The sequence below is a fragment of the Meriones unguiculatus genome, chromosome 12, assembly GCF_030254825.1.
Source record: "Meriones unguiculatus strain TT.TT164.6M chromosome 12, Bangor_MerUng_6.1, whole genome shotgun sequence".
Lineage (NCBI taxonomy): Eukaryota > Metazoa > Chordata > Mammalia > Rodentia > Muridae > Meriones > Meriones unguiculatus.
Genome location: NC_083360.1, coordinates 98,580,519 through 98,598,304, shown reverse-complemented (window position 1 = coordinate 98,598,304; position 17,786 = coordinate 98,580,519). Strand labels below are relative to the sequence as shown.

Below are 17,786 nucleotides of genomic sequence, written 5' to 3'. Positions count from 1 at the left end.
AAGAACTAACTTCTGGCTGCTGCATAATCTTTTAAGTAACCTGTTTACCTACTGGTGATGGCTTCAGTGCCAGAAGAGGCCTCTCTTTAAATAATTTTCCTGATTTGCATATTGGGTGACTTTTAAAAGATTCATGAGAGATACCCTCTCTAGCTGAGCATGAAACTTGAACAGCTGAGCCAGCCTCTTGCTCACTGTAGTTTCTTTCTGAGTTTCATTCTTTCTGGTTTTGAAGCTATCTTTCAGGAATGGCCATCAGTCATATTGACTAATACAGCTTTCTTTCCCTGAACTGTTGCTGGGTGAATTTTATCTAATTCTTCTCAGATTTATCTTTTCTTACTTTTGAGTCAAGTACCTTCAGAATTCCCCCAAACTGGAGCTGAGGAATGACCTTCAACTCCTGACCTTTCTGCCTCTACCTACAAAAGTCTGGATTCTAGTTGTTTGCCACCATTCCCTGACAAAAATAGCTTTTTTTAAAGAAGGAAAATGAAGGTTCACAATAATGAACCTTCAGCTGGTTTAACCTGAAAGCTCATTGATTTAATCTTGGCTGAAACAATTATCTTTAGGAAATTTTAGAACCTCACCTGATTGTTTCTTTCGCTATTTCTCAGCCTGGATTTTTACATTTTAACATTTTTTTTTTTTTTTTTTTTTTTTTTTTTTTACTACATAGTTTTCTTCTAATGTACGCACACATGCACAGATGTATAAACACAGGTACTGGGTCATGATCACCCATCCTTTGGAGGGAAAATCTCTCCTCCTTGCCTATCTCTGATGTCAGATACCCCTGGTTGCTGTGGACACTTTGCTCAAATATCTTCATGTTCCGTCCTTTTGAGTTTCTTTTCTTTCTCATGTTAGAGCAGAGAATGTTGCTTTGAGATTTTCAAACTTTCATCTGACTTATCAAATTTTGAGTCTTTTTTTTATCCCTCTATAATTTTGTCTTATTTAGAATTTATTCAATGATTGTTTATTGAGCCGTTGTCATATACCAAGTACAGTGGTAAGTCTCATAAATATATGAAATCCATTTAATATTAGGTTCTAATCCACATCTTCTCTGTATTTAAACATTTCTTTTACATGTAGATAGGTAAGAAGTGTAGACTTTATTTAGTCATCAGTGCCTTTCATTCTTTGTGTTATCTGTAGAGCTTGCTAAAGAATTCTGGGCTTTCCTTTTAGGACCACAGTAAAAATGATTATTTACTGAGGGTGCTTCTGTTTCCTGCATGTTAGTTGTTATTTTTAATTCTTACAGCAATTCTAGAACATAAATGAATATATCCTTTTTAGAAAACTGGGCATGTAGGAGGTAAGCTTGCCCAGGACCTCAGCGCTCTCTTTAACAAACAAGAGTTGATGTCCAGGTGATGCTTCTCCCCAGTGCTGACCGTGAAGGGACAGAGTTGAGGTCAGCTAGGGTCAAATGCTAAGGCCAAGTGCATAAAATACTTTAAACATATGTGTATTTTGACTATTCATGTTAACATCATTCTGAGAGGTATAAGCATAGCTCCATTCATTCTTTACATAATTCTGTCAGAGTCCCAAATACCACAGAATAGAAGAGATTGATGGGCAATGTTAGCTTATTAGTGGTTGATGGACAGTATTAGCTTATATTTGTGTAATTTTTGTTTTGAAGGAAAAGGGGGTTTTTTTGGTTCATTTTAAAGATAATTTACTATTTACATTTCAGGAATACACTATTTTTAGAACAATTTAACTGATCTAAGAATGAAACATTCTTAAGGAAAGTCATCTACCAGGACTTCTTCCAAATTTCTGTAGTCATACTATGCACAATGGCCCTGAGAATGTGGGGCTGACAAAGTAGCTCAGCATGCATATCGTTCTTCACCCTTTCTTCTTCCCTTCTTGGGGACTCCTCCCCCACATATAAGGCGATTAATACCTGTGAGTCTCATTCTTTCCCTCTGATCGCAGGGAAGGAAAACTGATAAACTTGTAAATTAACTTTACTCACTAGGCAGCCCAGTCGGTGCAGGCTGGCCCTGCTCGCACAGAAGGTGCTGTACAGTTCCCAGCGTCCGCGTTGGGAGGCTCACAGGCTGCCTGTGACTTGAGCTCCGCACAGGCACGTAGCCCCTCCCCCTACCCCTCACTCAACACACAAAAGTGAGAAAGAAAATAGATCTTAAAAGTTCCATAGCGCTGTCTTCCTCTGTGGGCTGGCAAGGCTGCACCCCCTGGGGGAGGTAAGGAGAGCCTGCCACTGAGTTGTGCTGGAGACCTGGTCCCTGAGACCAAAGAGAAGGGGAGGAGGATCTCCCCTATCAGTGGACTAGGGGAGGGGCACGGGGGAAGAAGAGGGAGGGAGGGGCCACAGCCAGGATACAAATTGAATAAACTGTAGTAAATGATAATAATAGAAAAGGAAAATAATGATTTGTAGCACAATACTATACTTTGAAACATACTTTTTGTGTCTCTCAATTGTTGTTTTTATTTGTGTTTTTTTGTTTTGTTTATCTCTAGACATTAGTGGGGTTTTTGTTTCATTTACATTTGTTTTGTAATATTGAGGCTCAAACCCAGGTTCTCATTTTTACAGGCAAGTCCTTCCCTGTCAAACTACACCTAAGTCAGTGGCATTATTAGTTATACTGTGCAAAACATGTTCTTCCCTTAATGGAACAGTAGTAGCAAATCATGGACTGAGACCTATGGGGGGGGGGGTTCTCATAAACAATAGAGAAAAAATAAAAGCCAGGAACCCGGATCCCTGAGCCCAAACCTTGAACCCTGAACCTTGTAACTTGTAGACTGTGCTGCCACCTGACTGGCTCTTCTGTTCAGGCTGTCTTGGTTTGAGTTCATATTTTTCTCAATAACCCATAGTTCTCAGTATCTCCAAGTTTCCATGAGTTTAAAATATTCAGTATATCCAAATGGTTTTATTATCAAACCTTCAGTTTTCTAGAGGTCTGCTTCAACTAGCATTTCAGTACTTTGCTTGCATTCATCGTCTTAAAAAAAATTATGGCATGCTTACCATTAATACATTTTTGCTGCTTCACAGGTATAGAGTAGTATGAAATAAGCAAGATAGCTGTTTTTTAAGCTAAATCCTAGTTGGGCTCACAGTTCAAGGGTGTATTCATCATGGAGAAGGCATGGCAGCGGGAGTTTGAGGAGTCATTTGCATTCAGGCAGCAGAGAGCCATGGACGCGGAGTCCCAGATGGCTTCTCTCTTTTATTCAGTTAAGGACCCCAGCCCATGGAGTAGCACTTCCTATAGGTAATACAGAAATTGTGGTATTTTTATACAATGGAATACTACTCAGCAATCAAAAAGGAGGAAATCATGAAATTTGTAGGCAAATGGTGGGATCTAGAAAAGATCATTCTGAGTGAAATATCCCAGAAGGAGAAAGACAAACATGGGATATACTCACTTATATAGACCTATAAGATATGATAAACATAATGAAATCTATACACCTAAAAAAGATAATCAATTGAGTGGACATGGGGTAAGATGATCAATCCTCATTTAGAAAGACAGATGGGATGTGCATTGAACGTATGACAGGAGTCTACTGAGTGCATCTGAAAGACTCTAACTAGCAGTGTTTTCAAAGCAAAGACTCATGACCAAACCTTTGGCAGAGTACAGGGAATCATAAGAAAGAAGGGGAGTTAGTCTGATGGGGAAAGGATAGGAGCTCCACAAGGACCAAATATATCTGGGCACAGGGTCTTTTCTGAGACTGACATTCAACCAAGGACCATGTATGGATATAACCTAGAACCTCCACTCAGATGTAGCCTGTGGTAGCTCAGTAACCAATTGGTTTCCCAAAGTGAGGGGAACAGGGACTATTTCTAACAGGAACTCAATGACTGGCTCTTTGGTCTCCCCACCCCCGAAGGGAGGAGCAGTCCTGTTAGGCCACAGAGGAGGGCTTTGCAGCCAGTCCTGAAGATACCTGATAAAACAGGATCAGATGAATGGGGAGGAGGTCCCCCCTATCAGTGGACTTGGAAAGGGGCACGGTCTAGATGAGGGAGGGAGGGAGGGACTGGGAGGGAATGAGGGATCGGGACATGGCTGGGATACAGAGTTAATAAAATGTAACTGATAAAAAAAAATAAAATTAAAAAAAAAAAAAAAGGACCCCAGCCCATGGAGTAGCACTTCCTATAGGTAAGGTAGGTCTTCCCTCCTCAATTAATCTAATCTAGTCACTCACAGGCAACTTAGTTCCTTTTTTCTTGTGCTAAAACATTCTGACCAAAGCAACTTAAGGAGCAAAGTGCTTATTCTAGCTCACAGTTGAAGGCCTAGTCCATCCTGGTGGGCAGTTGAGGCAGGAGTCACACATGTTCGCAGTCAGAAGAGGGGACAGTGAATACACATGTGTGCTCAGCTCACCTTTTCCCTCTTTATATAGTCCTGGATGCCTTACCCAGGGGAATGGTGCCACCCACAGTGGGCAGTCAAGACAGTCCCTCACACACATTCTCAGAGACACTTCTTTCAAGTAACTCCAAGTTGACAACACTATCCCGTGCTGCATCCTACACATGATGCTGTCTTGAAATTTCCTCTGCCAACAAACTAGTCCATTGCTTTTTATTTTGCCCTCATTCAGGTTTTTAGGACAAGATAAATTGTTTTTTGAAATAACAAAAACAAAGCCCCTTTTCCTGTCTGAAGCCTCTCAAGTGAGTGAAGTCTGTAGTGCCTGAAGTCTGCATTTCCTTTGATATTCTGATCCGATCTGGTCTGACAGCATTCTCAAACTGAGTTCCTTCCAGGAGTGACTTCCAAAGACTCAAAGATCACATGATCAAACCCCTTACAATAACCCTGCTTCTCCTGAACCAGCTTCCTGTATGGCTTTTCCTATTGCTCCAAAAGAATACTGGACAGAACATCTCATGAGAGCAAAGGCTTGTTTGAACTCATCATTTTAGAGAATTCAGCCTACCCTAGAGGGCATGGCATGGTAGTTGGGCAGCCCTGTCTGTAAGGCCGGTGGTGCAAGGCAGCTAGCTGCCCACATGTGGCAGATAGGAAATAGAAAAGCCAGGCAGGCTTCAAAGGCCTGCCCTAGTGACTGACTTCTGCCAGCTAGGCCCCTCCTCTGAAAGTATCTACTTCCTACAAAAGACTTCTATAAGGTGGAGCCTGATTTCTTACAACATGAGCCTCTGGGGGAGTGTTTTTTTAATTACCTTGTCCCCAGGACCAGTGTTTAGTACATAGCCTATAGCAAGATATTACTAAACAAACAAAGAAAATGGCAGTATAAAGGGTACAGGGGGAGGAAGGAATTTGGAGTGAACTATTATAGCATTTTGATTTCTAGGCAAGGGATAAAAATTAAATCATTAGTCAGTTTTTTGCCATTGAAAGGTTTGAACAGAAAAGTGAAAGCAAAACATGCAGCTTAAAGGATGAATTTGTACTGATGCATTAGGTTAATTCTGAAAACATCTAGAGCCAGACAGGTTGCTCAGTTGGTCAGTGCCTAACAACAAGTATGGAGACTCAGATCAGATCTCCAGCACCCACATCAAAAGCCAGGTGTGGTGGTCACACTGTAATTTCAGTGCTGGGGAAACAGAGACAGGAGGACGCCTGGGTTTCCTGGCGAGCCACTCCAGGTGAGTTAGAGACACTATCTCCAAACCCAAAGTGGAGAACGATTGAGGAGGATACCTAGCAACCACCACAGGCTTCTGTGTGTATGTCCCACACGCACCAACATATGTCAGTGCTCATTGCCCTCCCAACCCCCAGGCCCAGTCCAGCATTGCGTAACATTGCCAAATGTGCCCCTTTGGAAATAGTTTGACTCACAAGGAACTGTTAAAATAATTAAATGAATTGGAACAAGAACACCCTCAGATGCAGAGACCTACACCCAAACATTAGATGGACTCAGGAACCCCAAGGAAGAGAGGGAGGAAGGATTGTAGGAGCCAGAGAAGGAGAGGATATAAGCAGAACATGGGCCACAGAATCAACTTAGCAAGGTTCATAGAGACTCACAGAGACTGAAGCAGAACTACAGAACCTTCAGGGGTCTGCCCTAGGTCCTCTGCATATAAATTGTGGTTGTTTAGGTTAGGGTTTTTGTGGGACTCCTAACAAGGGAAATGGGGGTTGTCTCAGGCTTTTTTGCCTGCTCTTGGGACCCTATTCTTTTATTGGGTTGCATTGATATGAGGGTTTATGTGTCTTTTTATGCTATGTTCGGCTGAGGCCTGCTCTTTTCTGAAGGGAAATGGAGAAGGAGATCTGGGAGAAAGAGGAAGTCAGAGGGGAGGTTAGAGAGCAAGAAAGGAAGGAAGGAAGGAAGGAAGGAAGGAAGGAAGGAAGGAAGGAAGGAAGGAAGGAAGGAAGGAAGGAAGGAAGGAAGGAAGGAAAGGGAAGAAAAGAAAGAAAAGAAAGAAAAAGAAAGAGATAAAGAAAGGAAGAAAAAGAAAAAAGAAAGAAAGAAGGAAAGAAAGGCGTAGTGGTGCAGGCCTGTGACCCAGCACTCGGGGAGGAAGAGCAGGTGGATCTCTGTGAGTCCGAGGCCAGCCTGGTCTACAGAGTGAGTCCAGGACAGCCACGGCTACACAGAGAAACCCTGTCTCAGAAAATAAATAACTCAAGTACAGTTTTCATATAAGAAATAACTTCGGTGTCATACTGCTAACCCAGGGACAGGTCTCAGGGAAACTTAATCAACGTCTATGTGTTCCTTTTTTTCCTTTTGTGTTCTGTGGAGTCTTGAGAATGAGCTGTAACAATAGGTTCAGTTTTGAATGAGTGAGTTTGCTAAGTACACACACGCTAGAACAAATGAGTAAACGGTTACAGTGGTGACCACCATCACTCACCAGTGCTGAGAATACCCCTCAGAAAGCCAGGGTTTGTGGCACGGCTGACCTGGATGTGGCGGAGTTCCCGGCTTTTCCATCTCACCGTAGGCCTTGCTGGACCATGAACAGAGGCTCTGTTGGAAATGGGTCACCTAGCTGTTCCCTAGAAGGGGTGCGATGCCCTTACCCTTGGGCTGTTTGCTGTTCTCTTCCTTCCCTGTCAGATTTGATGTGGGGAGGGTGACGAGCCTCTCCCAGACAAGGGACCTTGGAGGAAACTTTGAGACCAACATTTGTGGATCTAAATGCAAATGTGCAACCCCGTGTCCTAAGCTTACTTCTCAATGAGTTCAAATTTTTATCAAAAATGTTGTTTAATATTGCTACATCACTTATGGGTTTACTTTTGGGGCAAAGCATTTAACACCACTTTTATTGGTGTTGCCTACCATCTACATGTGAATAAGTGAATAGCCTGCTTTTTCTGCACTGGTGTTTCTGGCAGCAGGTTAAAGAACTTTATTATTATTATTTTTTTCTTTTCTGCACTAGAGATGTTTCTAAATTGTTTTTTCACAAGTTTTAAAATATATAATTTAGTAATTTTTAGTTTCTTATCTTATTTTAAACCTAGCATATTACATTATTTCTATTGAGAGTTTTACATAACAGTCTGTCATATTTTCTGTTTTTATGATAACAAAATAATTTCATAAAACTTAATAGAGTACTAAAGCTTTTTTCCTTTGTCTATTCAAGCAGTAACATTAATAATTTCAAAATTGGTAGAGGGGTGTCGGTGGAAAGGAGGTTATTACTTAATCCTTTAAAGTTCTTTAAAGTTTTTCTAACTTCTAAACATAGTCTGCTAGTATTTTGCTTGTTTGTTTTTTGTTTCTTTGAGCCAGAGTTTCTCTGTGTAGCTTTGGCTGTCCTGGGTTTGCCTTGCAGACCAGGCTGTCCTTGAACTTAGAAGACCTGCCTGCCTCTGCCCCCTGAGTGCTGGGATTGCAGGAGTGCGTCAGCGTACCCGACTGCCAGTCTTACTGTAATAAACTCACTCCACTCGTTTTCATGTATCATTGGACACACGCAGCTTGAAGTGATTTTCAGACTTACTTAAACTAAGTGTGAAATTTAAAATCATGTAGTTCGATTCCTGCAGCTGTGCTGAAATCTGTATGTGCTGCAATACTATTGTTTGCTGTGTTACTGGTATCTGAGGTGCAGTTGATGGTCTTTAATAGATTCTGAATTAAAAAGCTGTCAAGTGCATGACAGCTGAAGCAAAACCAAAGGCTGCTTTAATATACTTGGCACATTTCTTACAGGTTCTGAGTTCTGTTCGCACAGAATGGAATCCTCTGGATGTTTACTTTGGCACCAAACAACCTTATCAGGTGTTCACAGTGGAGAGCTCCGTCAGTGTAGACAAGGAGCCCATGGCTGACAGCTATACCTATGAATGTGTGCGGAACAAGCTCCATTGCGCATCAGTTACCAGAATACCACTGAGATCGAAGGCCATCAGCTGTTGCAGGACTCCTACTGCAGACAGACTGATTGTGGGCTGCGAAGACTCCTCAGTAATTCTCTATGAGGCTCACCGTGGAGCCACTCTCCTGGCCCAGGCTGAACTTTTACCTTCGTTAATAAGCTGCCACCCAAGTGGTGCCATTCTGCTGGTTGGCAGCAACCAAGGGGAGCTGCAAATTTTTGACATTGCTCTATCCCCTATTAGCATCCAGCTCTTGGCTGAAGATCGATTACCCAAGAAGACTCTGCAATTCAATAAATTCTTTGATGTTTCAAGCAGTCTTGTTCAAATGCAGTGGGTAGCTCCTCCCGTTACTTCCCAGAAGCCTGGAAGAGGAGAAATCTATGACCTCCTCTTCCTCAGGTTCAGCAGAGGACCTTTGGGTGTGCTGTTGTTTAAACTTGGTAAGTCAAGAAGACTGGTAGGTACCTCATCTATGTTGATGACATGCCTAAGGCATCCAACTATTTTTCAAATGTAGGTTTTCAGCTTGTCATCCCATAAATATGTCTACTTTTCAATGCTTGCCTATAAGTTCCTTGAAAACACTTGGTGGTTTTCTTTCTTTCTTTCTTTCTTTCTTTCTTTCTTTCTTTCTTTCTTTCTTTCTTTCTTTCTTTCTTTCTTCTTTCTTTCCTTTTTCTTTTGTTCTTTGAGTTAGGGTTTCTCTGTGTAACCTTCACTATCTTGGACTTGCTTTGTAGAGCAGGCTGGCCTTGAACTCACAGCGATCCGCCTGCCTCTGCCTCCTGAGTGCTGAGATTACAGACATGCGCCACCATGGCCAGCTTGCAGATGGTTTTCTAACTAGAAAAGAAATATTGAACATTTTGGAAATTGTGCTGATTGTCCATAGTTATGGCTAAAAAGTATGAACTCTCAGAGCTGGAGAGCTGGCCCACTGGTTAAGAGTATTTTTTTCTCTTTCAGAGGACCTGGGTTCAGTTCCTAGCATCCACATGGTGGCTCACAACTGCCTGTTAACTCCAGTTTCAGGGGATATATTGCCCTCTTCTGGACTCTGCAAGCACTGCAACATGTGATACATATAAACTCATGCGTACAGGCGCACACACACACACGCACAATTCTTTTAATCTGAACTTTTATTTCTAATGTTTTCTGAAAGAAAGTATATAAAATATTTCCTAAGAAATAGGTAGATAAAAATTTAAAAATTAACTTGTGGGTTCGTTGTGAAAATCTGTGTTATAGAATGTAATACTTTTCTATAAAAATTATTTTAGATTATCCATGTCTGTTGTTGTGCAGGAATTGTATAGAGAAAATGCTTAAAATGAAGTCAGATATTTAGTTAAAATTTACTAACTTTGTGGTCTTAATTATTTTTTTTTTCCTTTTCGATAGAAATATCTAAAGGCCTTTCTTGGTGTTTATAAATTATAAGGTAATACAGCTCGTTTAAAGTAGGGAACCTTAAAGTGAAATATCATTTCCGTGACCATTAGCCTTTTGTAGCTTTGGATTACCAGGTACATACTAAAAGAACAAGAACTACTTTAGATAGTTGTATATCATGTAACATTCTTTGAGGGACTTAGAGTTTAAGAAAAAAAATTTTTTTAATTAACACAAGTTAGGTATTTGAAAAGAGAGACAAACACATTTGAGAACCTTACAGGGTTTGCGGTGTGCAGAGTTAGCTTTTACAGACATCACGGTGTGTGTCAAGCAGCAACCACTTTCCCTGTCTTCCCGGGGTCTCCGTGCCCCCAAACTGAAGGGATGGTCTAGTGAAACGACTGGTGAGCCTGAGGGACAGAGTGCATGTCACGACGCCTGTGTTCTTTCTACGGTAGAGATGCTGCTGAGTGTTCATAACGTTAAAATTGTTCAGAGATGTTTGTGATCTCTGTTATTATGAGAGAATCCAGTTAGACTTTGCCCAGCTACATTTTAACACTTGTATGTCTTCATACACAACACTAATTACAGTGGATGTTTGATGTTTTCCATGCCTGTTAAAACATACACAGTCTCAGTCTCTCTCTCATCCACCTTTTCTTTTTCTTCTTTTCCCCTCACCCCTTTAAATTACTCAGTTACCTGTCAAACAGAGCACTATGTGTCCGTGGTCCCTTCCACCCAGCTAGTGGGCCTCCTCACAACAGCTTTGCAAAATTGCAAAAAGCACAGTTTTGTCTTCCTATCTCTAGCACATTTTTCTTCTTACTAAAGTAAACAGGCTCTCAGTGTAGGGATTTAGAGGGCTTCCTGCTAATTGCCAGCTTGTAAACTTAATTGGACTGTCTCCCTGGGCACTGTTCCTAAATCAATTAGGCAGTGAGTTGGCTGTCACCTCTTTTTCCCAAGAAGGTCTCTTGGACTAGAATTATCCAATAGAAGTCAAGCACGCAGAGAGAAAGGTGGGAACTTGTGCAGCTGACATTTATTCTCATTGAGGTTTGCAGGACGGGGGCTGCACAGCCTCCAGTGCAGCTTGTTGAAAGCGCTAAGTGTGGGATAGCAAAGGATTTGTTTTAAAGCTTTGTGTCCCATTTTTAATGTATTATGAAATTAATAAATAAATTTTTTTCTTGGGAGTAGATTACTTGAAATAGTAGATTCCAACAAGCATTTAAAAAAAAAAAAAAGAAAACCTAGTTTTAAGGAACAGATTTTTCTTATGATCTGCTACTAAATACATCCAAAAATTAATATACTTCTTGAATTAACACAGAGCTGATTCTGGGCATCCATGTGGCATTTTCATGTATAATTCAAGTTACTGCATATGTAAACAGGTAGTTGCATGTGCAACTCTCCCAAGAGAGAGCTTTATGAGACTCTCTTTTCAGATGCTTGTTATGCAAGCTTTTGGAAAATTTGACATGAAAGGTGTAGCTTACAGTTTAAAATTGTAAAGACAAATCATAGATCATAGTCTAAAATAGAATGCTGTCAATGTAAACGTGGCAGTGGCAAATGCCAGTATGTTAACATTTTTGGAATTTCACTGTAGAGCAGGTCAGTTAGTATAATGCTGTAGGAAACATTTAAGAATGAATGTTCCATTCTTATTCCTTTCAATGGTCACACAAACATGTTGGGTATAAAAAAGACATCTCTGTTACAAGAAGACTTCCAGATACATGCTTTCCTAGGGAAGCATAGAAATGCCCTGCTCCCATGGGGATGCCGGTAAGTATTGTGTCCTATGAAGAGTACATACACTATTCAGAGTGCTTTATGGAATGCTCATCCGAAGTCTCCATATACATAGACTGATGCTAGTTCTGAGAGGATCCTTGGTTACTGTGCTGAGATTGTAAAACTCGTCCACTCTAACCACAGCCTTTTCCAGCCCTCTTTGCTTTTTAAGTTCATTAATCTAACACCATCATCTTTTCTCTTAACCCAGGATCTCACCTAGTAATTAGCACTTTGTCAGATTTACCAGCTCTTTAGCCTCTCCTCCCCCATTCCACCACTTCTCTATGTACCATGAAGGCTAGGACACCGAGCCCTAGGCTGGTCTTGCCTTGCCACCACTGCCACTGTGACACCTTTGCTTTGTTATCCTTCCCACCTGCCGTGAATCTTGGTACATAAGTGGGTGAGCAGGCCCAGACCACCTCATCAGAAGCAGATCTTCCTTGTCATTCTTTTTCTTCTGATCAAGAGTTCCATCGTCATAGTCAGAGATGTGAGAGGGAACACTGATTTTTCCCAGCTTCTTTGCTTCTCCCTGCATCATCAGCACCATAGTTGTGGTTCATGTCTGCAGCACTTTTTGGAATTACTCATGGAAAGGTGATTTCCTATGTGATAAATGCATTTCCTGTTCCTTGATGACTTTTCAGTATTTGATGTTAGCTGATCAAAGAACTTTTTTTTTTTTTTTTTAATGACTGGACACAGTTTTTTTTTACACTTGTCCTCTGTCAATTCCTAAAATGGAGTTCTTCTGGTAAATACTTTTAATTCTTATTTCATTTTTGTTCAGGTTGAAAGATTCCTTGTAATTTAGCTTTGTGCTGTGGTTTTAATTTTATCTCCAAAAGCCATAGTGAAGTTTAATCGCCACTGTAACCCTATAAAGAGTTTGAGCCTTCAAGAGCCATTTGGGTCACGAATACTCTGCCTTCATAAGCATAGTTAGTGAGGATTTTGTTTGCTGTATGTTCCATCTCTCCCACTTCTGCCACTACATAAATTTGCACATTTATAATCTATTCAGTGCTATTAGCAGAAATGGACTCAACCATTGTCTCTTCTCTGACTCTGTCCATAAAGATTGCCCACATATGCACATTTCCTTGATTTGCTGGCTGCTATCTCATAGAGTGTATAGGCATGCAGCCATCACCATTTCACCAAAATTCACTCTTCTTCTTATATTCTTCATTTTAGTAAATGTTATAATTATTTAGTGAAACCTCCAAATCAAAGACTTCATGTCTTTGAGAGTATTCTTTTACCTGTGATGTTAGTGAGCAAATCCAATCAATTCTGCCTTGTAAATGCTATCAAATGATAATATTCCACTGAGCCTCACTGGTTTTTTTAGTCTAGACCTCCCCTTTTTTATTCTCATCAAATAGAAACCTTTTGTCTACACTCCTCTGTTTTCCATTCATTACCCCAATTCACTCCCAAAGTACATTAGACAGGTCATTGTGACAGAGCAGATTTGGTCAGAGGTCGTCCAGCTTCTGATAGTCAGTAGTGGATTAATACTGTCTGCCTCTCAGGCTTCAGCTCCCCAGCCACACCATAACAGTGTAGCTTCCTAACCGAGATATTTGCTCTCTGACTCGTTTTCCATTGTGGTGTAATGATGGCTGTGTACGTGAGTGATACTGAGCCCTACAATGCCTATATGGAGCCTTTGAAGCTGCAAATAAGCTAAATTAAAGCTAGTATCCTTTGTCTCCGTAAGTTTTTAAAATCCTAGGTGCACTGTGTGTCTGTCTGTCTGTGCATCTATCCGTCTCTACAAAAAGCAAGAAGTGTGTGCTGTTTTTGTTTGTTTTTTAGAAACTTTGTAATATTTTATTTAAATTTCATTTTTTAATATTGTATTTATTTTGTATACAATGTTCTATCTGCATGTACACCTGCACGCCAGAAGAAGACACCAGATCTTATTTTAGACTGTTGTGAGCTACCATGTGGTTGCTGGGAGTTGAACTCAGGACCTCTGGAAGAGCAGATAGTACTCTTAACCTCTGAGCCATCTCTCCAGCCCCTAAATTTCATTTTTAATAATTGAGTTTAATAATTATTTTTAAAGGCTGAGTACCATTGAGTTATCTCAGTATTATAACTTACTTAATATATGGTGGTACTTAATTGCTGCAAAAGATGTGTCAAATAGTATGTGTTTTTTATATCTTACGTGGAATATTCAAAGAGTAGAAGATGAAAGACATGAAAGTAGGGAGACAAGTGAAAGAAAAGTGTCAGAAGAAAGTAGGAGACGACAGGGTCAGCAGAGGGGAAGACAGAGCATGACATGTTTTCTGTCATATGTGTGGCATGAAAGAAAAGCAGCAAGATCAGCAAGGCTGGAGGTAAGGGAGGGTGATGAGGTTGCAGAGACAACCGAAGTACAGTGATCTCTATGTAATCTTCCACATGTGGGTGGACAATGGGTTTATTTCAAGGTTTAAGTTCAAGTTAAGTTCAAGTCTTTAAATGGACATATTTTCATTTCTGCTGGGAAAAACTTAGAAATGGACATTGTCAGGGCCATGTGCTGCTTTAAAAGAAAGAGCAGTTGTACACTTCAGTGTGTCAGTGAGCGAGGAGGTGAGCAGTCGTTCTGTATCTTCACTGAGAGGACACCAGCGGTCTTTTGATTTCAGCGTTTATGGTGCATGTATAGGTTTTGTTAATTTCATTTCCCTGGTGACTTTTAGAGTTGAGCATCTTATGTTTAGTGCCATTTTTTTTTCTTTTTATTTAGTTCTGATTTTGTTTTGTTTTTTTTTTTTTTTTTTAATTAACAGCCACCTCTAGTGGACCTTGAAGATTTGATTTATTTTAAATTATATTATGTGTGTAAGCATGTGGACGTGTGAGCGTAGGTACTCATGGCGTCCAGAAGAGACCTTGATCGCCTGGAGTTGGAGTCCTAGGTAGTCATGATCTGTGTGTCAGAGGTGCTGGAAACTGAACGTGGTTCCTCTGCAGAGCAATCCACGCTCTTAACCACTGAGCCATCGGCCCAGTTCTCAGAGCTAAACCTCAAGTGACAAATCTCGCTTAGTTTTATATTGCTATGTTTTCAATATTTAAGGATTTCATTAGTATCTCTCCCTTTTTTTTTTTTAAATCTAATTCCCTTGATGTTAGAGAACCTAATCTATGATATATGTTTTATTACTCCAAACATGCTTTATCTTGGTCATGTTCTGTGTGAATTCTAAAAGAATGTATGTTCCATTGTTGTTGGGTGAAATGCTTTGCAAATGTTGGGTTAGGGATGCAGTGTATTTGGGACAGGCATGGTTGTGCATACCTGTAACCCAGCAAGTGGAGGGAGAAGCCAGAGGCTCAGAAGCTTAAGATTACCCTCTGCTGCATAGAGTGAGAAGCCAGCCTGGACTACATACCAACCTGTCAGGAAAAGAAGTAAAGAGAAGAAAGAGCAAAGAAAGGAGGCAACAAAAGAAAATATATCTAGGTGTTAATTTTTCACTGATAGTGTTTTTCCAGAATTTCTGTTTATATAGTGTCTTGATTCAGAATCACTGAAATCTCAGCTCTCATTGTCTCTTCAGGTCTTCCCCCCTCATTTAGTTCTGTCCATTCTTGTTGCATTATTCAGAACTCTATTATTAGATGTTTTTAAAGACTTTATTTCTTCATGAATTTTGAATCCTCTATTACAAGAGTTTAGAATTCTAGGTTATTTTTATTTTTATCTTAAGCCCTTTAAAAATGTCTTCCTGTTATTTTCTAGTTTGCATAATTTCAGATGCAAAGCCTATTATCATTCATTTCTTGTTTCTCTGTATGTCCTGTGTCATCTCCACTACCACTAAAAACAAACCATCTTCTTTATTTTTGAACTGTTTGACTGTGGTTGCACGTAGACTTTGTTCAGAACAGCTTACTTCTTTCTTTTGCTACTGGTGGGATTGCTGCTTCTGACTGAGGCTGAGGAAAGAGACTCCAGCTATTTTCAGGGCTTGCAAAGTTGCTACACATTGACACGCACTGCCAGGGGCTGCACAATTTATGTGCAAGGCTTCCAGGGCTTGACACGGCTCATGAAGGCTTTGGTAGTTACATCTGTTGATTCTACCAACTCAAAGAGGTGGTAAAGTTTTACTGCTTAGTATTCTTAGGGCAATTCTCAAGATTCCCTATCAAGTTGAGTCTTGTTAGGTACATCACAAGTAGTTTTTTTTTTTTAATGTAAATTGGAGATAGTAGGAGGTTTTTAGGGTCTTTCTCATGAACTAATGTATTTTGAAAATTATGAAACCTATAAATACTCCATTTAAATTCTGATGACGGTAATAAAAAGAATTATAGTAATGTTTTGTAATATTTTATGGCTTATAAAGTAATTTCACAGACATTTTCTCATTTAGCTTTATGAGTATTTGTACTGAGGTTTTATAGACTTACCCAAATCAATAAAAACACTGAAAAAATTACAGTTAGCATTTAATTTTTTTCATTTTGGGTATATGTACATTTATATATCTGTGGATATGATCACACGTGTAATTCACGTGGAAGCCAGAGGTCGATTGGTTTTCATCTTTTTGGACTCTTTTGAACTTGAAGCTCTCCCTTTCAACTAGATGGGCCAGCTAGTGCTCACCCATGGTCCCCTGGCTTCACTTCCTTAGCACTGGGGTCTCAGCCATGCACCGCTGTGCCTAACTTTTTATGTGGTTTCTGGGGGCTTGAACCTGGCTCCTCATGCTCACTCACCAAGCATTTTTTTTTTCATCTTCTCAGCCCCATTTTAAAAAATGAAAAACAAAATAAAACAAAACAGAAGGGTGCTTAAAAACCACAGTGGTTTTTTTTGTTGTTGTTGTGGTGGTGGTTTTTTTTTTTTTTTGCTTCTGAGACAGCTCACTCAGAATGATCCTTTCCAGTTCCCACCATTTACCTGCAAATTTCATGATTTCCTTATTTTTCATTGCTGAGTAATAATCCATTGTATAGATGTACCACAATTTCTGCATCCATTCTTCAGTTGAGGGGCATCTGGGTTGTTTCCAGCTTCTGGCTATTACAAATAAAGCTGCTACAAACATGGTTGAGCAAATGTCCTTTTTGTGTACTTGAGCCTCTTTTGGATATATGCCTAGGAGTGGTATGGCTGGATCTTAAGGAAGCACTATTCCTAGTTGTCTGAGAAAGCACCAGATTGATTTCCAGAGTGGTTGTACAAGTTTACATTCCCACCAACAGTGGAGAAGGGTTCCCCTTTCTCCACAACCTCTCCAGCATGTGTTGTCACTTGAGTTTTTGATCTTAGCCATTCTCATGGGTGTAAGGTGAAATCTCAGGGTTGTTTTGATTTGCATCTCCCTGATGGCTAATGAGGTTGAGCATTTCTTTAAGTGCTTCTCTGCCATTCGATATTCCTCTACAGAGAATTCTCTGTTTAGCTCTGTTCCCTATTTTTTAAGTGGATTACTTGGTTTGCTGCTTTTCAGCTTGTTTAGTTCTTTATATATACTGGATATGAGTCCTCTGTCAGATAAAGGGTTGGTGAAGATTCTTTCCCAATCTGTAGGCAGTCGCTTTGTTTTGATGACGGTGTCCTTTGCTTTACAGAAGCTTTCACATGATATATACTCACTCAGATAGACATACAGTGTAGGACAAACCCACTAAAATCTGTGCATCTAAAGAAACTAAGCAAGAGAGGGGACCCTAACTAAAATGTTCAATCCCCATCCTGAAAGGCAAAGAGGATGGACATCAGAAGAAGAAGAAAACAGGAAACAACCTAGGAACCTGCTACAGAGGGCCTCTGAAAGCCTTTGCCCTGCAGACTATCAATGCAGATGCTGAGCTTGATGGCCAACTGTCGGGCAGAGTTGAATGGAATTTTATGTAAGAAGTAGGAAATAGTAAGAGCTGGAGAGGACAGGAACTCCACAAGGAGAGCAACAGAACAAGAAAATTTGAACACAGGGAACTTCCCAGAGACTCATACTCCAACCAAGGACTATTCATGGAGATAACCTAGAACCCCTTCACAGATGTAGCCCATGGCAGTTCAGTGTCCAAGTGGGTTACCTAGTAATGGGAAGAGGGACTGCTTTTGACATAATCTGATTGGCCTGCTCTTTGATCACCTCCCTCTGAGGGGGTAGCAGCCTTACCAGGCCACAGAAGATGACAATGCAGCCACTTCTGATGAGATCTGATAGACTAAGATCA

The 17,786-nt window shown here is 40.4% G+C and overlaps 1 protein-coding gene across 8 annotated transcripts in view; it reads left to right on the top strand.

The window, feature by feature from the left end:
* Positions 1-17,786, top strand: part of Wdpcp (WD repeat containing planar cell polarity effector) — a 242,957-nt gene that overhangs the window by 120,816 nt on the left and 104,355 nt on the right. For all 8 annotated transcript variants that reach the window (XR_009584944.1, XR_009584943.1, XM_060365184.1 and 5 more), the window contains one exon: positions 8,194-8,803. Coding sequence is in view for 6 of the 8 variants with exons in the window: in XM_060365184.1 (XP_060221167.1) it covers positions 8,194-8,803 (610 nt within the window). In the remaining 2 variants the exon portion in view is untranslated. The remainder of the gene's footprint in view (positions 1-8,193; positions 8,804-17,786) is intronic.